Source organism: Plectropomus leopardus, chromosome 1 (genome assembly GCF_008729295.1).
Source record: "Plectropomus leopardus isolate mb chromosome 1, YSFRI_Pleo_2.0, whole genome shotgun sequence".
Lineage (NCBI taxonomy): Eukaryota > Metazoa > Chordata > Actinopteri > Perciformes > Serranidae > Plectropomus > Plectropomus leopardus.
The window spans coordinates 24,661,858-24,678,947 of NC_056463.1; the positions used below are offsets into that span (position 1 = coordinate 24,661,858).

The following is a 17,090-nucleotide window of genomic DNA, read 5'->3' on the forward strand; positions in this document are numbered from 1 at the left end:
TCCTTATCATCAGCTGCATCACAACACAGATGCTAGAGGACATATGACTCCCAAAGTCAACATGCCAGCTCTTCTAGGAATGTCGAGATAAGATTCTCGGAAAACTGTCCAGATGACATTAGTGTGTGTGTGTGTGTGTGTGTGTGTGTGTGTGTGTGTGTGTGTGTGTGTGTGTGTGTAATAGCCTCTGACTCCATCTAACTGATATCCCGTGACATGTCAAAAATGTGGTGCCAATGTTGACTGTGGCATTGACCCTCTGCCCTCTCAGCTCATCACTGCGTCCAGAGAGACATTGTGGGGCCAGAATATGAATGACAATACTCTGACCTTCTGTCATTATACCTGCATCTTTAATAAAAGCAGAACTCTGTCCATGGGCTACGGCTTCTGTGACCTGCGACCTCTTTATTGTTAACATTTGCTCTTCAATTTAGCTGATTAATGAGTTCTTCAAAATTCATTTATAACCGATAATGACCATTTTGGCAGGCTATCACTCAGATTGAATGATGATATCCTGACAGCAGATGTAACCCATCATGTCAGGGAAGGATGGATGCCGCTGATCTGGTGTTTTGATTCTCATTTAGGTTTGGCTGGATACCCGGAGTGCCTAATGAAAGCCTGCTGGTGTAGATAGTATGTTCTGTAGCGAATGCCCACCTTTTCTGTTGTTTCCTGATGTGGCACAGTGTTGACCTGGCTCCAGCATTCCTGTCTGGGAATGGCTGCACTCCAGTGGGGATTGCGCCACGGTTTGAAAGACATTAAGAGTGCGTATCCATCTGGCAGGCCGAGGGAATGCACCTGACTGGAATGTGATGATCAGTCTGTCTGCACTGGCTTCTTGGATCTCTATACTGCAGTGCCTGGAGCTAGATCTTACTACAGAGGCTCAGGCTTAATGAAAGACCCATTGTGAAAACGGCAGATCTAATTCACAATTTCCTCCCTTGTGTGACGGTAGCATGTCGTCTTATTTCTCTGTTCCCTTGACTTGATTCAGACCCTGCAGGCACTCCAAGGTTACTAAAGCTAGAAGGCCATAGATAATGTTCATAGCTCTCCATTTATTGGCTGAATGTTTTCTTTTGGACAAACGGGAATTTAGATTTGTTTAAAAGAGTGGAAGCCAGGAACCATGAGTTTGTTATGTCTCAGTCTACATATCAACCTCAGTGCAGGAGGGAGCATATTCTCTCACACACTGTTGTTAGACGTGCACACTATATACAGTAAAGTGCTGTGTCATAAGGTGAATGACACTTACAAGGATAAGTGCTTCTCTTTCAAACATGCCTCTCACTCTCTGTTCTCCCTCCTCTCCAGGCATGGAACACGATGTGCAGGAGAAGTGGCAGCAGTCGCCAACAATGGGATCTGTGGAGTCGGTGTGGCCTACAATGCAAAGATTGGAGGTACAGTCAAATAAAAACAGGGGGGTGATTGATTTGATCTCACAGGGGCAAACCTTCGTTTCATTTCAGTTTTCTTTTTTGGGCTGCCAGAATAGTAGAAATACTTGTTCCGCAGCACCAGTGTTATTTTCAGTTCATTTCCCAGACGCAGCATGCCACTGAATCTTTCTGTGCATCGCCACAGTTGTGATGTGGATTGCCATTTTGCTGTTACCGTATTGGTTTTGCATGGCGTGACAGGATTGAAAAAGCATGGTGGTATGCAGCTTCCAAAGGGATTGATTGGATGCTGTAGCTTTTAGGGAATCTGTCAGTAAGTAATGTCAGATTGACTGCTCTCAGTTTGTATACAAGTTAAACAAAAATGGCCAATATAACTCTCCTCCGAGTGTGCGATCCCCTGAATAACTATATAACTGATATAACTTGAATAACTGTCAATTGGTGCAGACAAAACATTATATATTCACTTTACGATGTTTACCAGATAAACTGCCAACTTAACGTATTTTTCGAGACAGCTGGATGTGTCTCTAATGCCTACCATACACTAGAAGACATGGAAAAGAACAAGTGATATTTACTGTGCTTTTGTGAACAATAACACAGACAATCAGAACTATATCTGCTAAACAGCTCAATGGCTAAAAAAATCCTTTTCAATATAACAAGTTTGTTTCAATCTCACTACCTCTTGACTTTAGTCATTTGTTTACTTTCCTCACTTCTGTTTCTCTTCTTGTGCACTGAGCTGAACTGCCAATTAGAGTGATTTTATTCATTGACGGGCTCCTCCACCGGCTCCGACGCCGATTCAACATGCTGAATCGGCTGAAAAACAGCAGACAAGGGTGGACTAGTGCCAATGCTGCGGGACACACCGCAAAAATTAGAGTGACAGATGTTCACCAATGGCCCAATATTGACCAACAGCCGTCCACTTGATTTGTCAGGGCCCTAAGAGCAGGAACTTGGGCTTACAGGGGTCAGACCTTCACTGCAGCGCCACACTCTCTGACACTACCAATGGAAAATGTCATAACTAAAAGATCTAACTAACAGTAAAGTTTAGGATTATTTGTCTCTGTCAGAGACACACAAACACACAGTAGAATCTGCTCATTTATGAGAAGACAAAAAATATGTGAGTGGAGAAATATTGTGAAATATTAATTTGTTTATTCTAAAAAGGATTTTGCACCCTGATGGGTTGTTTTTTGCTTCTGCCTACGGGGAGGGAACAGTTTTTTGTAGTGTCTGTTCCCATTCTTCAAAAGGAGCTTTTTGATATTAAAAAGACAACAAAGTTGATTTGTATATGTTTTCATTGTAAACAGCTTATTTTATTATTTCATGATGTTTTATTTTAGCCTTTTCTCCCAGTACAATTCTAAAATTGGAACCACATGAAATGAGCTATCAGGATTAAAGTTCGCTGTTGCTATACTCTCATCACTGGCACATATGCACATATGTTTGATAACTGTGACTGCTCATATCTTATTCCTGTCTGAGGATGTTGTAATGTTTGACTCCAGGATGTAGCAGTCATATGTAGTCCTTTTTAAGTGAAGGAGCTCCTTTATCCCAGTGCATGCTCTCTCATTACTCCTTACTCTCAGCTTATCTCAATAGCTTCCTGCCTACTTCTAGCTCTCATAAAGTTTGAACCTTGTCAGAATAGTGCCATAACTCTTTATGATCATTCCAGATGGCGAGTGGGAATATACCACATGGCATTCAGCTTCTCTATCATAACAAGTGGGCTGTGTGTGTAGGTGGAGCAGGAGGCGGCAGAGTGTTGTGAAAACCTTCACATGTGCTTTTATCCACACTCAAGGCTCTTTTCCATCAGTAGATTCAGAAAATAGAACAGAAACTACAAAAATCCTTGAGCACGTTTGCTCACTCCACTCTAGCTCAAAGGCTGTGGAGCTTAGCTAAAGCAGACGAGAGAATGAAGTGGGCTTTTTGTGGTCGAAAATTGGGTTTCAATTGCTCCTGGCATTGCTTGCCCTACAAAATATGTTACAAGATAAACTTTTGAGTAAGAGTCCAACATTTTATTATGCTTCCATGGCCAGAGGCATTATGTTTTTGGGGTGTCTGTCTTTAAGTCCCATCTTTTGAATGCATTATCTCAAGAATGCCAAGAGGGAATTTCTTCTAATTTGGCACAAACGTCCACTGGGACTCAGTGATGGAATTTTGGTCATCCTCACTGTGACATAATGTTTTCTGGCCAAGATTTAACGTAAAATCGAAGGAACAGAGGAGGAGACATTTGGTCAGATGCTGAATTAGTGACATTACTCTTGCATGTCCACCTTGAAACTGCTGTTTGTGCGGAAGATGAGTGTGTGTGAAGCATCCACATTTTACCCATAAATATGCTTAATATGTCAAACATGGATGTAAACAGCAACTTGAGTGGTTGTCGGAGGCATACAACCCCGAGGCGGTAATGCTAGTTGCCTGTGAGGTTAGATTACTGTCAGATATCAAAACATTGAAACTAAGATTTGAGAACATTTCAAGGCTTTGAAGACACAAATTTGTTGTGTAATTCGAAAACATCACAAACATTGTCAAAGTGAAGCAGTCATTTCATTGAGATGAACATGTCATTTACACTTCCAAAACTTACTTTCAACCTTTGAATCTGTGTCCTAATATGAGACAGTAATCTAACTTCATGATTGCCAGGTATGAGGCTCAAGTATGAAATTATCCTATAACACAAGTTTGCAGTGATATGCCAAATATTCACTCAACATTGAACTGACACATTCACAGCACAGCAATACACAAGAGGTCCAGAGATCCATATTGTGCAAGTCCAACAATAGATCTAAACAGCTGGAAGCCTGGCAGACAAACAGCATTCTCCAGAACATCTGAATCAAAAGGCAGGAAACCACATTGTCATGTTAAATCTGAAGCAGCAGTGCTTATTCAGGCCAGCATAATCATTTGGGAGAGTGCAAAAGCTTCTGTGGCTCCTCTGTGCTCAAGATCACTTGCCCACATGACCCCATGCCACCTGCTATACTGTAGCTCATTACTCAGTGAGGAGACACTCCTGTGAAATATCTCCACAGTAATTTCTAACACATATTTGCTGGCTTAGGTCCTCCAATAATGATGATTATATGCGGTTACAAAGTAGTCCTTCAGGGGCATGTTGATTGTCAAATTGTTGTGCACCGTTTTGCAGTTTCCAGGTTAAACAAGTGTGCAACGGGCTTTGAGGTACTTTTTCTGTTAATTGCTGAGTGTGTCAGAAGTGTTACCCAATCAGCAGCAATGTATGCATTAGTAAATGTTCAGTAGAATTTCACTTATTGTACGTACATTTTTTATTTATATTTAACACCTGCTTTGGCAATGTAAACCTGTGTTGCCCACTCAATGAAAGCCCCTTTAAATTGAACTGAATTGAATTAAACTGTGTCGCATTAAAAGGACACTACAGAGAGTTCAACGTACTTAGTTTTGTCGGCGCTAAATACAGCCCACGTCAACAGAACAAAAAAAACATCAGTTCCAACACAAATAAATAGATACATTAAGTTCTTCTGCTATGGTCAATTCAGAGCTGATATCCCCAAGGGTCAACATATCAAACTATCTGAATCGTGTCAGAGATTTTCAATTCCCTTTGTTTTATGTACCACCTCTTGCTGTGGCTGCTTTGTTTCAGTCAACTTGAAATTTGATGAAATTTAAAGAAATAGTTCAACAATTTGGGAAATATGCTTATTGGCTTTCCTGCCAGGATTTAGACAAGAGAATCAATACCTCTCTGTCCATTTTAGCCTGCAGCTTCAAACCAAGTCAAGTTTTTTGATTTTGATTTGTTTTTTTTCTTGAAGGATGCACTATATCTCTTGAGGGAGGAAGTCCTCTAACTTTTTATACAGAGGCAAAAGGTGCCAGACAGCATACTAGATTTTTGCAAGTTAACAAATGCAGAAATATGGTTGAACTTAATGTGATCTGATAGTTAATCATAATACTGTACTGTGCACATACACACAAAAAATAACCTTGATGCATTTTCAACTTTGGTCTCTGGTTTTTGGGATGATGGGATATTTTGGACAGGGACTTGAGATACTTGAGTCTCCTCAGTGAATCACATGGCCCTCTCAGAGAAGTGCAGGCTGCCATGGAAACACTAGCAGCCCAGTGCCTGTTTGATGCTTTTGGAAGACTTCAAAGAGTATGTGCTTGGTTACTTTAACCCATATAGAGCACCAAGGAGTAACCTGACCTGCAATGCATCAAAGAGGGAAATTATTTTGTTTTTTAGGTGTCTTTGATTTCTCATCAGTCTCTCTGTGGAGGAACATTAGGACATGCGGCCCATTTTCTGTGTGCCTTTTCTGCACTGTTGTGTGTGTTTTTGTTTATGTTTTATCCCCGGTACAGCACTTAGTCAATAAATACCTTATAAATAATCCTTGGTTAGGGCCTGCCAATGAACATTGCTGAGTTGTTCACTTCTTTTAAAAATAAAGTCTGATTCAATCTACGCTCAGTCAGAGACACCAATTTCATCCAGACACACAGAGGAGGACAGCTAATATTGTCTTTCATCTTTCTATCTGAAATTTCAGCCTCAAATGTCTGCTACACACTTGAGGAGGCAGTTCACCCACAATGCAATTGATCTCGTTCCATTTCTATTTTTTCACGCTGGCTCGAGAGCCAAAGCAAATCAATAGAGATGGCGTTGATTTACATGAGTTGTGTGGGGGGGTCCGTAGGAACGTCACAGTGGATGCACAAATAATGAACTCCAGCAGCATGAGCTGCACAAATGCATAAGGACAATGCGCAGCATTGCAAACAAGCATGTAAATATGCAGACAACACTGCAGCAGCATTGTTTTGTTCCTACACGTGTCAATCCCTACTGAACACGGGCACACTGTCAGGTACAACCACAGAGCAAACACCATGAACTAGCTGTGGACTAGAGAAACAGGATCCTGCAAGATTATCATCACCTGCAGTACTTTGCATGTATTAGTGTAGTCCTTTTTTTTAGGGTTAAAAGAGTACTCCACTGCGCTTTTATGACAATGTTGCACTCATAAAAGGCAGCTTTTCAAAATAGGATCAAAACAGTTTCAGAAATATATTTTAATTACAGGCTTAGTTCTTTCTTAAAAAAAAAAAAAAAAAACAGTAGTGCCTACATCACCCACAGTGCAACTCAACAGTCCAGGTGTGTTATGCTAGTGGCAGTGTGTAGCTAGCCTCAACCGTCTAGGCCTTGAAATATTTCACTGCTTGAAAGATGGTCTTTTAAAAAAACTAGTCTGTCTATGCAGTAGAAAGATGCAAATATTTTTTAAATTTGTCCTTCACGACCAAAGAAAACAGAGAAAAGGGACACATTTGCTCACGAGGTCTACAACACTACAACGAGCAGAATGCACTGCACTTCACTGGACCAATAAATAATTAGACAGTGAGCTAAAATGTGTTTCTAAAGACAATTTAGGCGAGAAATAGACAATACAGTAACATAATCTTAGTTTGTATTTGATCAGCACTGCCTAGCTTTACCGTTTGATCTGATTTTGGTCCAAGTTTTAGAGTGAGAGAGAGGTCTGTCTCTTGTTCCACTTGTACACTGTTTGTGTCTGTGGCGGTGGCATGGGTGGAGGGCAATACGAAAATGCGGAAGTAAAGCACAAGAAAGCCAGCGAGACTCGGCTGGATGACGTGTTGTGCTTAAATTGGCATCATCCAGCAAAGTTTTGCAGCGGGAGAAGGAGGAATATCCAGGCACTGGTTAGATGGAGGGAAGTTTACCACAGTTCATTCACACATACTACCCACATTGTGTTGTTACAATGCTGGTCGAAAGTATCCCTTTAACTTCACATCACATTGTTTCTGTGTTTCTTAGGTATTTTATTGTTATGAACATTTTTAGTTATCATAAAGAAATGGTACGTGTGTTCTAAGAAAACCTTTCTGTGTTGTCATCTGGTGTGTGCTTGTGTGAACGTGGATGCAGGTGTGCGTATGCTGGATGGTGAGGTGACCGACATGGTGGAGGCTCAGTCTCTCAGTCTGAATCCCCAACACATCGACATCTACAGTGCCAGCTGGGGCCCAGAGGATGATGGCAAAACTGTGGACGGGCCTGCCAAACTCGCCAAAGAAGCCTTTCTGCGTGGAGTTACAGAGGTGTGTGTGTGTGTGTGTGTGTGTATGTGTCTTTGTGTGAGACAGAAATTATTTACTGCCTGTGTGTGGCTTCCTTTCAGCAGTCAGTAATTGAACTGTTCAAGCATGAGAGGACACAAGCGGGAAGAACAAAGCAATTTTTGACCCTGACAATTATGAATGGAAGGGAATGTCCTCTAAAAGCCACCAGGGAGGAAAATCTTGGAAAATGAATAGAAGCAGCGCTAACAGAAACGACATATGAAAAGTTTTTCCTTTGAATATTCATTGGTAGTTGAAGGGCACTTCTTAAACTGCCAGCTCATCTTTTATCTCTCAGCTCTTTCAGTTAGTCAGAATGTGGTCTTTTTTCAGTTTTAATTGTTTAAAAAAATCATTTTTTTAAAAAAATCCAATCAAACAGTTACTGGAGCTTTGAGTTATTCGACAATCATTTCTAATCAAAGGCTTCCAAATGCATAGAGATTTTAATTTTGAGAACTAGTCTGTCAGCATTTAACAGCATAGTAGTCTGAACAGTTTCCAAAAAGGTACAACGCTGTCACATAACTATTCAGGTTTTTGATGGCACGGCTTGTTTAATGTCGTGTCAGACATGTAAAATGAACAAGTCAACAGATTAATAAGCATACAGATCACACCCGGAGCTCTCACATCTGCACTCCATGAATAAACACATCCATCCAGCTAACACTGACTCTTGTTATAGAGCAGTTGGATTCAAGGCATGTGCCATAAAGCTGATTGGAACCACTGACACTGACTACTAAGATAATTGCCACAGTGACGGCGCTGTCAGATGGCGGTGTGGGTGGTGCATAGCTGGGTTTGATCAATGCAGAGAAAGAAGGCATCACTCAATACAATAAAGCGGCTCTTAGATGAAAATTATTGCACTTCAAAGGCTGAGAGGTTGGATGATTTATCACAATGAGCTGTTGTCATATAGTTCCTTTTTTTTATTTACTGTGAGTGACCACAGTGGCCTCCGTGATGTATGCTGCGTTTTAATGGGCCCTTTTTGAAATGAGCCCTGAAATGAATTTGCCGTCCCGTAATTGGGATTCCTATTACAGATTGAATGAGATTTTTTTCTTTTCTGTTTAGTGGTGTTCCACAGCATGAATGAATGAAAGGATCTGTGGTGTTTTTTTGGGGGGGGGGTTCTGTTTGTCTGAATTGTTCTGTACATCATCTAGGGCCGTGGTGGTTTGGGCTCCATCTTTGTGTGGGCCTCTGGAAACGGAGGGAGGGAAAAGGACAGCTGTAACTGCGACGGCTACACCAATAGCATCTACACCCTGTCCATCAGCAGCTCCACCCAGAACGGCAACGTCCCGTGGTACAGCGAGGCTTGCTCTTCCACCCTTGCCACTACCTACAGCTCGGGGAACCTCAACGAGAAACAGATAGTGAGTTTTGTCTTTCACATATTCTCTTTGTGTCCCTCACATGAGCTTCTGCTTCCACGTCTGTGGTAAAATAAAAGGTGAGATGTTTATTTCCAAGGCGAAGTTGATTCGATTCATAGCTTCCTTGTGTATTTGAATGACAAACACTTATCGAGGCTGTATTCTGAAGTTCTAACAAATGTGGTAAACCCATCTCCTTCCTCCTAAAACATTTACAAAACCATTTTTTTACAACATTCTAAAATCTGCATTGACTCTGTTTATTCTGTTTTTTGCTCTTATTTCGAAGAAGACAACATTCCTGTGAAGGTGTTTACATGGCAAATTAAAAAGTGAATATTCCACTAATATTCAAGTTTACACACGCCATGCATATTCTAATAAATGTACCCTAATGTGTTGTTTATCACATCAACATGTGGCATTTGTCATTTTCTTTCATCTTTCATCAAAATATGCTCCTAAAATCTGATTAATTGCAGCATAGCCTACATGTCTTTTTGGAAACTGCTAACTTAAAAAAGGCCTAATTCTTAATAACAGAATATGCTGTGAACATGAGCTGCATGAAATTCAGAATATTGTCATATTTGGACTAATAGTGGAATATTAGTGTGCATGTAAACTTAGCAATCTTTCCCATCCATATTCAGTTGCTTCCAGCCTTCATCATCTCTGCCTTTGCTGGTACATAGCTGTATTTCATAGGGTGTTAACCCACAGTTAGATCACTGGAATAGTGTGAAACTAGTAGTAGGCATCACTTCACCCAGGTGCGAGTGTTTGTGCATTCATGCGCTTGTGCACGAGACAAACTACACAGGCTCCCACTAATATAAAACCCAGTTTCAGAGCACTATTAATGTTCAGAAACTCTGCAAGCTACCTTTAATGATTCAAGTCATTAAACAAAGGAAAAAGCAGAGCTTTGGCTTGTTTTAGCCTCAAATTGGACAATTCTAAGATTATGTACTGCTTTTCTCTGTTTTTTTATGTTATTGTAAATTGAATATGTTTACTGTCCACTTGGGTAGCTGATTGGACATAATGATCAGTGTTAATAGTAAATAAAAAACAAAAAAAAAAACAAACTGGTTGGCATGGTTGGTGAAAATACAATAAGAATACTTGATCTCATTTGCTGTTTTTTTAATGTTTCTAAACCCTTTAGGAATACCCCTTGATCATGCTGTTTAATAAATATATTTACATTTTGTACATACACAGCTTCAAAACGTATCTTAATTATCGATTAGTCTACTAGTTATTCTCTTGATAAAGTGATTATTGTGGTTTTTAAATGGTCAAAAGATATTCCAATGTGACTTTTTAGCAAAAATGAAAAAAAAGATGTAATTTTTAAAGCTGTTATTATATCCTGACAGTCATACATGAGACAAATAATCTGTGAAAAAGATCATAGTTTTTTGGTGGTTATGGTGGTTTTCTTTCTGTTTGCAAGAATCCACCATGCCTGAGGGAAAACAACCAATCAGAGCCAGAAGAAGTCTCTTAACACAGTGTCAATTACAGCTTGTGCACAGGCTGTGCAGCCCCCCGTCCCCTGTGCATGCTCTCACTCAGTCAAGCTCGATATCTTCAGTGCGTGGCTTCAAGTAGAGCCTTAAAAACATAATGTCTGAGAAACAAACCTGCCCGTCCCTCCTTTTCCAAGACTTTCGGTCTTCCTATGTGAAAGTGGAAGCAAGCTTTTTGTCGTCAATCTTGTTCAGTTAACTGTGCATGCTCTTGTTGGCAGCACAGTGTGTGCGCGAGCAGTGGTTGACACTGTGTTAGAGAGTCTTCCCGGCTTTAATTGGTTGTTTTTGGTCAGCCACGCTGGATTCCTGAAAAAAAAACTCCAGCAGCACAATGAGAAGGCAGAGGAACCTGATTTTTTTCACAGATTATCTCTCTCATGTGCTACTGTTAGGATTTAGCGACAGTTATAAACAATCACTTTATGTCATATTTGCAGAAAAAGTTATATACTGTAGCTTAAAATTACTTTGTCGGTCCAGAGCACAAAGAAGCAGCTTTCTATCCCAGAACACTATCCAGAAAATGTTCACATCTCAGAGGTTGTTAGCCAGAATTGTTGCTTTTTTTTCTTTACTGCTTAAATGATTAATAGTTTCAGCTCTGTAGATTCTGCAGTTAAATTCTGATCCTGCAGTCTGAACCACAGCGTGACTTCTTCGCTCTTTCCTCCTTTTCTTCTTCTCCATTCATTCAGTCTTGGACCATTAAAATTATTATGTATAGTAAACGGCTGAAACTCTGTCTGGCAATCTGTTGCTGCTTAATATTCTTGTCACAAACACACACGCATACACACACACAATCTTTCTTTTTCGGGCATAGAGTCTAGCAGCCAGGCCAACTGGACGGACAGCTTATGACATCTCTGTGACATGTGGCTGGTCCCTTAATGCCTCAGTGCTGCACTCATTTAATTGTGCTGTCACTCATGAACCTGGGAATGAAGAGATGGAGTAGAAGAGAGGGTGGGACCTCTGGGGTTATGTAGGAGTGAATGTCTTTATGTCTGTTTAGGCTTTTTTTTCACTTATATTATCATTCTCTTTTAATTTAAAGTTAGAGGGATATGGGAAGCTCCTGAATGCATAATCGGAGTATTAATGTCAGTTCTGCCAATGCATTTATTATTCTGTTTAGTCCTTTAAAAGATTAGTTTCTGGAGACTCTGCATTGGTCAGCACAGATTTTTGACTCTAACTGCTCTTATTCAGTTACGTAGACTGAACTCCCCTTAATACTGTGGGGGCTTTTGCGAAGCAGTGTTTGGTAACCTTTATCCTTCCCAAGATAGGTTATGCTGAGTGCAAACATGGCGGTGCTGCACCGCCTTGCTTTGAATTCATGCAGCTGCAGAAATTCACTCCTGGGAGCTGCCCAGTACAACCACAGCCCTCTGCTGTGGGTCACCGAGTAGATTTCTACTGGAGCGGTTGATCTAAAAAGAGTGTTGCTCAAAGACACCTCGCTGCTAGTTGTTGAGAGAGGTTGAGCATAAGTTATACGATTTCCCTACTTTGATTTTCCAGCTTGTCCACGGAGCCGTGCTGAGGACTTTTTGCTGTTAAGCTCCAGCTTCTTTAACTGTTTGGAGATTTCCAGCGCATACATATAAGATAATAGGAAAAGAAGTGATGGAGAATAAAGTTTTTTGCTCACTTAAAGGAGGCAAATTCCAAGTTATCAGGTGACAAGTGTTTATATATTGTGTGAATGTATTTTTTATGTTAAGGCACACAAGCAGTTCTTGTAAAAGTATTTTCCAATTTCAGCTCTCCCGTGTTCATCTTCCTTCCATAGGTGACTACAGACCTCAAATCAAAGTGCACAGACTCCCACACAGGCACCTCTGCGTCCGCCCCGCTGGCTGCTGGGATCATTGCTCTTGCCCTTGAGGCCAAGTAAGTGCTTATCACCTTTTTTTCCCAAGTCTTGCACAGCCTTGCAATTCTCTTAAGCTTTGCAGCCTCGTTCCCAGTCTGCATATTTCCCTGACTCCTGTTGATTAAAATCATTTTTCTCCTATGGAAAAATGTTAAAAATATAATTTGTATGGAACAAACTCATGATTAGACTGTGCTGTAATTATTCTAGAGAAAGATTGGTCATTTTCAGAACCTGCATGTACACTAAAATATTCAGAAAGTAGTTTAAATTAATGCCCCACTCTTATCAGTTTCTGGCACGTGGTTAGTTTCCTTAGTTTCCTAAGTTTCCTAACTGCAAAATGGTTATTTAATGGCAACAGGTAAAATAATTTTCTACAAAAACTTTTAGAAGCCCCATTATATATTTAATACTCTCATATTTGAACAGGCTTTAATTGCTGGCACAGATGCATCGATTCTGCTTGATTATCCCATTTTATGAATTACTTTTTAACCCTTCTGCCTGGCAGACTTTTACAGAGCACTTACAAAAACGGCACTAATCACTCTTATCGAGTCATGCAGCACTAATGGAGGGACAAACATGAACGTCAGAACAGTCCTGAAAATGAGTAATTAGTCTTGATGGAAAAGAGAGTGAAGTGATGGTAAAGGATTGCAATTAGGAACAGATTTGATGAGAAAGCCTTTGAACAAAATTACTAAATAACATGCTTTATTTGACTAAATCCACAATACGTATTATGCATTTAAAGTTAAATCCAACTGTGACCTCCTGTAACCCTTTTTATTTGGGCCCTTCAAACCTGCGTAGCTGCAGCCAGAATAATCACTTAACATTTTTTCAAGTTCTCTAATACATAAATACATTTTGCCAAAGGGCAGAAATTGAGTTAAAAAACATGTTGACTGATGATTTACTCTTATTCAGGAGAGTAAGTGACTGGCTTTTCATTGTACTTAGTCAGTTGTCTACCTGCAGGTTAAGACTTTGGGATGTATTGTCAGAGGCGTCTGTTTGATCTGTTTGAGTGCCCTGACTTGATTTTGAAGCCAGCGCGCGTGTGTGTCTGTGTGTGTCTGTGTCTGTGTGTGTCTGTGTGTGCGTGTGTGTGTGTGTGTGTGTGTGTGTATGTGTGTGTGTGTGTGTGTGTGTGTGTGTGTGTGTGTGTGTGTGTGTCTTTCTCTCCCTCTATGTGACTGTGTGTGTCTGTGTATGTGTGCTTGCGTATGCACACATTCCAGTAAAAACCTGACCTGGAGGGACATGCAACATCTGGTTGTGCGAACTTCTCACCCTGCCCACCTGCTCACCAACGACTGGAGAACCAATGGGGTTGGGCGCAAAGGTACAGCAACTCCTTCCAACTTCTCTTTTGCCCTCTGCAGTTTGCAAATGCCTTTGAGGCTCATTAACATGTTAGGCATCGAATAAACTAAATTGTAACTAGGCCCTGGAAATGTTCATGAGAAAGCTTATTACACACTGTAGATGGTCTGTAAAGTTGGAGTTTGGAGAGGATGCTGCTCTCTCCAGGCCAACATATCCACATGTCTGTTTCCTCTTTTCTCTCGGCCTCTGCAGTTAGCCATTCATATGGATATGGTCTACTTGATGCCAGTGCAATTGTAGCGCTGGCAGAAACGTGGACCAATGTGAAGCCACAGCGGAAATGTGTGATCGGCATGGTCTTTGAGCCAAGGTTAGTACACGACACACGCACACACTCACTGAATTTATCTTCACAACCTGATTACAACTGTCAACACTTATTTCGGCTGTCACTTGAAAAAAAATCTAGTTAAAACTAATTAGAAGTAACAAGTAATTTGAATTCATTTGAATGCAACCCACACAGCCTAATTCTAAAGTACATTTTAGAGTTAATGGTCTGTTCATTCGAAGGTCCCCTTGTTATGACAAGCTAACATTATTATAAGGTAGTTTCATTTTACAAACTTGGCAAACAGCCTAACCTTTACCCACAATGCTTTGATCCTTGTGTCATACCACTTACTTAACTTCACTGTTGGTTTGATGCCATGATTATCAGCATGGCTTCCTTCCCATGGTTTTCTTCATTTTGCATTAGAAAAAGAGAAGAACAACAGTAAAGTTTACTGAAGGAGCTGCAGGACACTCATAGGATTAGATGGAAGGTATATTTTAGAAACACTGTTGGAATACAAGTCTGTTGCACTGATTATTTCACTTTGATTATTTAATTTTTGCACTTCTGAAGAGCACTTTGGATTTCAGATCAAAATTGTCACCCTCATATTAAGTACACTGTAAATAATTTATATCTTTCCTTATAGGAGCACTGCACTGATTTAACATAAACTTGCCATGTTGGGGACTATTTAGATTTTTCGAAAAGCTGTAGAAAAGCAACAGCAGACTCTTTTACACAGAGATTGCTCTATAGGTCCGCTACGAAGTTTACACCACTTTTTTATTTTTACAGCAAGAACCAAACAGCAGTGGCATTTTACCACCCTGGTGTTTGATTTAAGACAGCATGCCCGCATTGCAGAGGCCAAAAAGCCGTGACAGGCATGACGTGTAACACAACAGTCTCAAGGGTGACATATAGTATACGCATCTGTAGCGATTTTTTAGACAACAGTAATAGCACAACATGGCAAATAACGACAATTTACCGTCCCTGTCATATAGCTGTTGATCTCATCCTCTGCTCAGAGGGTAAGGAGCTCCCTGACCTCATTGTTTCCACAATTTGCAGACATCTTTGGCCACTGTTCTTCTTCCTTGATTAGCTGCTAACTGCTGACATCTGCTTTTTAAATCACACATAGCACGTCTTCAAAACGTCATACCCATCCCATCCGTTGTCCTGTCCTGCCGGCTGTCCCTTTTGCTCAGACATTGATTCAGCACTGTTACTACCTTTGCTGCAGGCATCAAGGCGAGACAACTCCGTGCCCCCATTCCACAATTGTACCTTTTATAAAGAGCAGCAAAGGGGCACAAGGGCATGACATTACCGCCCTGAACAGGCTGTGTAAAAGGGGCTTGTTCTGGGAGGTTTCTAAATTGTGACGAAATAACCCAGAAATCAGGACATCTTCTCACTGTCCTCATCTGTCTCATGTGTGTCCCCAAACTTAATGGGAGTGCAATACTAAATCACTGGAGGGGCCCTTTTACCAGAAAAGTGCCTTGCTGACATAAAAATGTAGCTTTTCAGAAGGAAACCTGGCTTGACCAGCAGCAGCATATAGAGCACAAAGGTCAGTAATCATCAAACACAACCGTTTGATAAAACCGATAAAAATATGCAGGGGTAAATGTGATCAGAAAGATATATGATAGTAGTCAATATACCATTACAAGAAATAGCAGAGGAGCTGCACAGTAAATGCATTGTTATACAGTGTTTTGAGATTTAAGCGCCATGATGAGATAAAAAAAAACTGGCTGTTCGAGCCGCAGTGAGTGATAAGAGAAATTGACATCAAACTGGTCCATATCAGAGCGCAGGTGTTGGAGATGCTCCTGTATAACTGAGCCGTCATGCTTTGCTGCAGTGACACGTTATGTCTTCATCTGCAGCTCAGCTCTGTGTGCCCGGTGAAATGCAGCGTGTCGTTGTGTGTGTATGTGTATTTGTGTGAATGTTTGCGACAGGCACTCAGCTCAGCTTGAGAGGGAGCTTTTAAAAGAGCAAAAATAATTTGTCAATTGGGGTGTTGCTATTGCTGTTAAGATGGTAAATTTCTCTTCAGCCATTTTATTCCTTCTCTTCCTGGTGTCACAGTCTAAACAGCCTGACATCTCCTCTTCATTATGCGCTGGCTGTCACTTCCCTTGCTGGGTTTGAGGTTTCTTTCTCTTTTACTGCAGCGATGAGATGCTCAGAGCAGATGGTTCGAGCGTCTGGGAGCAGCAGTCAAGGCAGGTTATTCAATTTACATTTTAGGTGTTTAGCTGACTTACTTATCCACAGTGACTTGAAATAAGTCGGCAGGTAGGGGTTCAGTGTCTGTATCACTGTCAATTATATCCAGTGATTACATCTAACAGAATCATGACAGTGTGATCAAAAAGGACACATTTCCAGGGAAAAAGACAGCACTACACCATTATGAGCATAATTACAATTCTTTCTCTGCCATTAACATGTGTAACAGTTAGATGATGAATGAAGAGCTCTGGGGTTTGGAGTTGGTGTTACTCAGATTATAGACTGATTTGGCTACAGATATTAGAGTAGCAGGAGAGTGCAGGTCATTGATTTGAATCTTATTGGCTAGCCTAATCTTATGTTTACATTTGGAAGATGGACTGTGTCTTAGAGCATGAAGTATCTGCAGGAAAGCTCCTGTAAGCATGTGTCTAACCAAATAAGTGAGCATACAGCCTTTGTTCCAAATCAGTAAGTGAGAGAGATTTCTTGTCTATTGTTTCAACATTGAATTTGAAGGACTTGCAGATGCGTTTGCACACTTTCTTTTGATAGACTTCTAAACGAGAAACAAACCCAGAGTGACTGAAGGTCCTTAAAAAGTCTTAAAATATCTTAGATTGTCTTGCATAACTAGAGACCATTTTGCATTAGGATTACTTCAGCTGCAATTCTGTGACCTGCAACTTT

General features: G+C 40.6%; 1 protein-coding gene across 4 annotated transcripts in view; it reads left to right on the top strand.

Moving 5' to 3' along the window:
- The window catches only part of furina (furin (paired basic amino acid cleaving enzyme) a), a 108,143-nt gene that overhangs the window by 79,877 nt on the left and 11,176 nt on the right, over window positions 1-17,090 (top strand). For all 4 annotated transcript variants that reach the window (XM_042506114.1, XM_042506193.1, XM_042506034.1 and 1 more), the window contains exons 7-12: window positions 1,333-1,421; window positions 7,459-7,631; window positions 8,831-9,043; window positions 12,383-12,483; window positions 13,717-13,820; window positions 14,057-14,174. In XM_042506114.1, coding sequence (XP_042362048.1) covers window positions 1,333-1,421; window positions 7,459-7,631; window positions 8,831-9,043; window positions 12,383-12,483; window positions 13,717-13,820; window positions 14,057-14,174 — 798 coding nt within the window. The remainder of the gene's footprint in view (window positions 1-1,332; window positions 1,422-7,458; window positions 7,632-8,830; window positions 9,044-12,382; window positions 12,484-13,716; window positions 13,821-14,056; window positions 14,175-17,090) is intronic.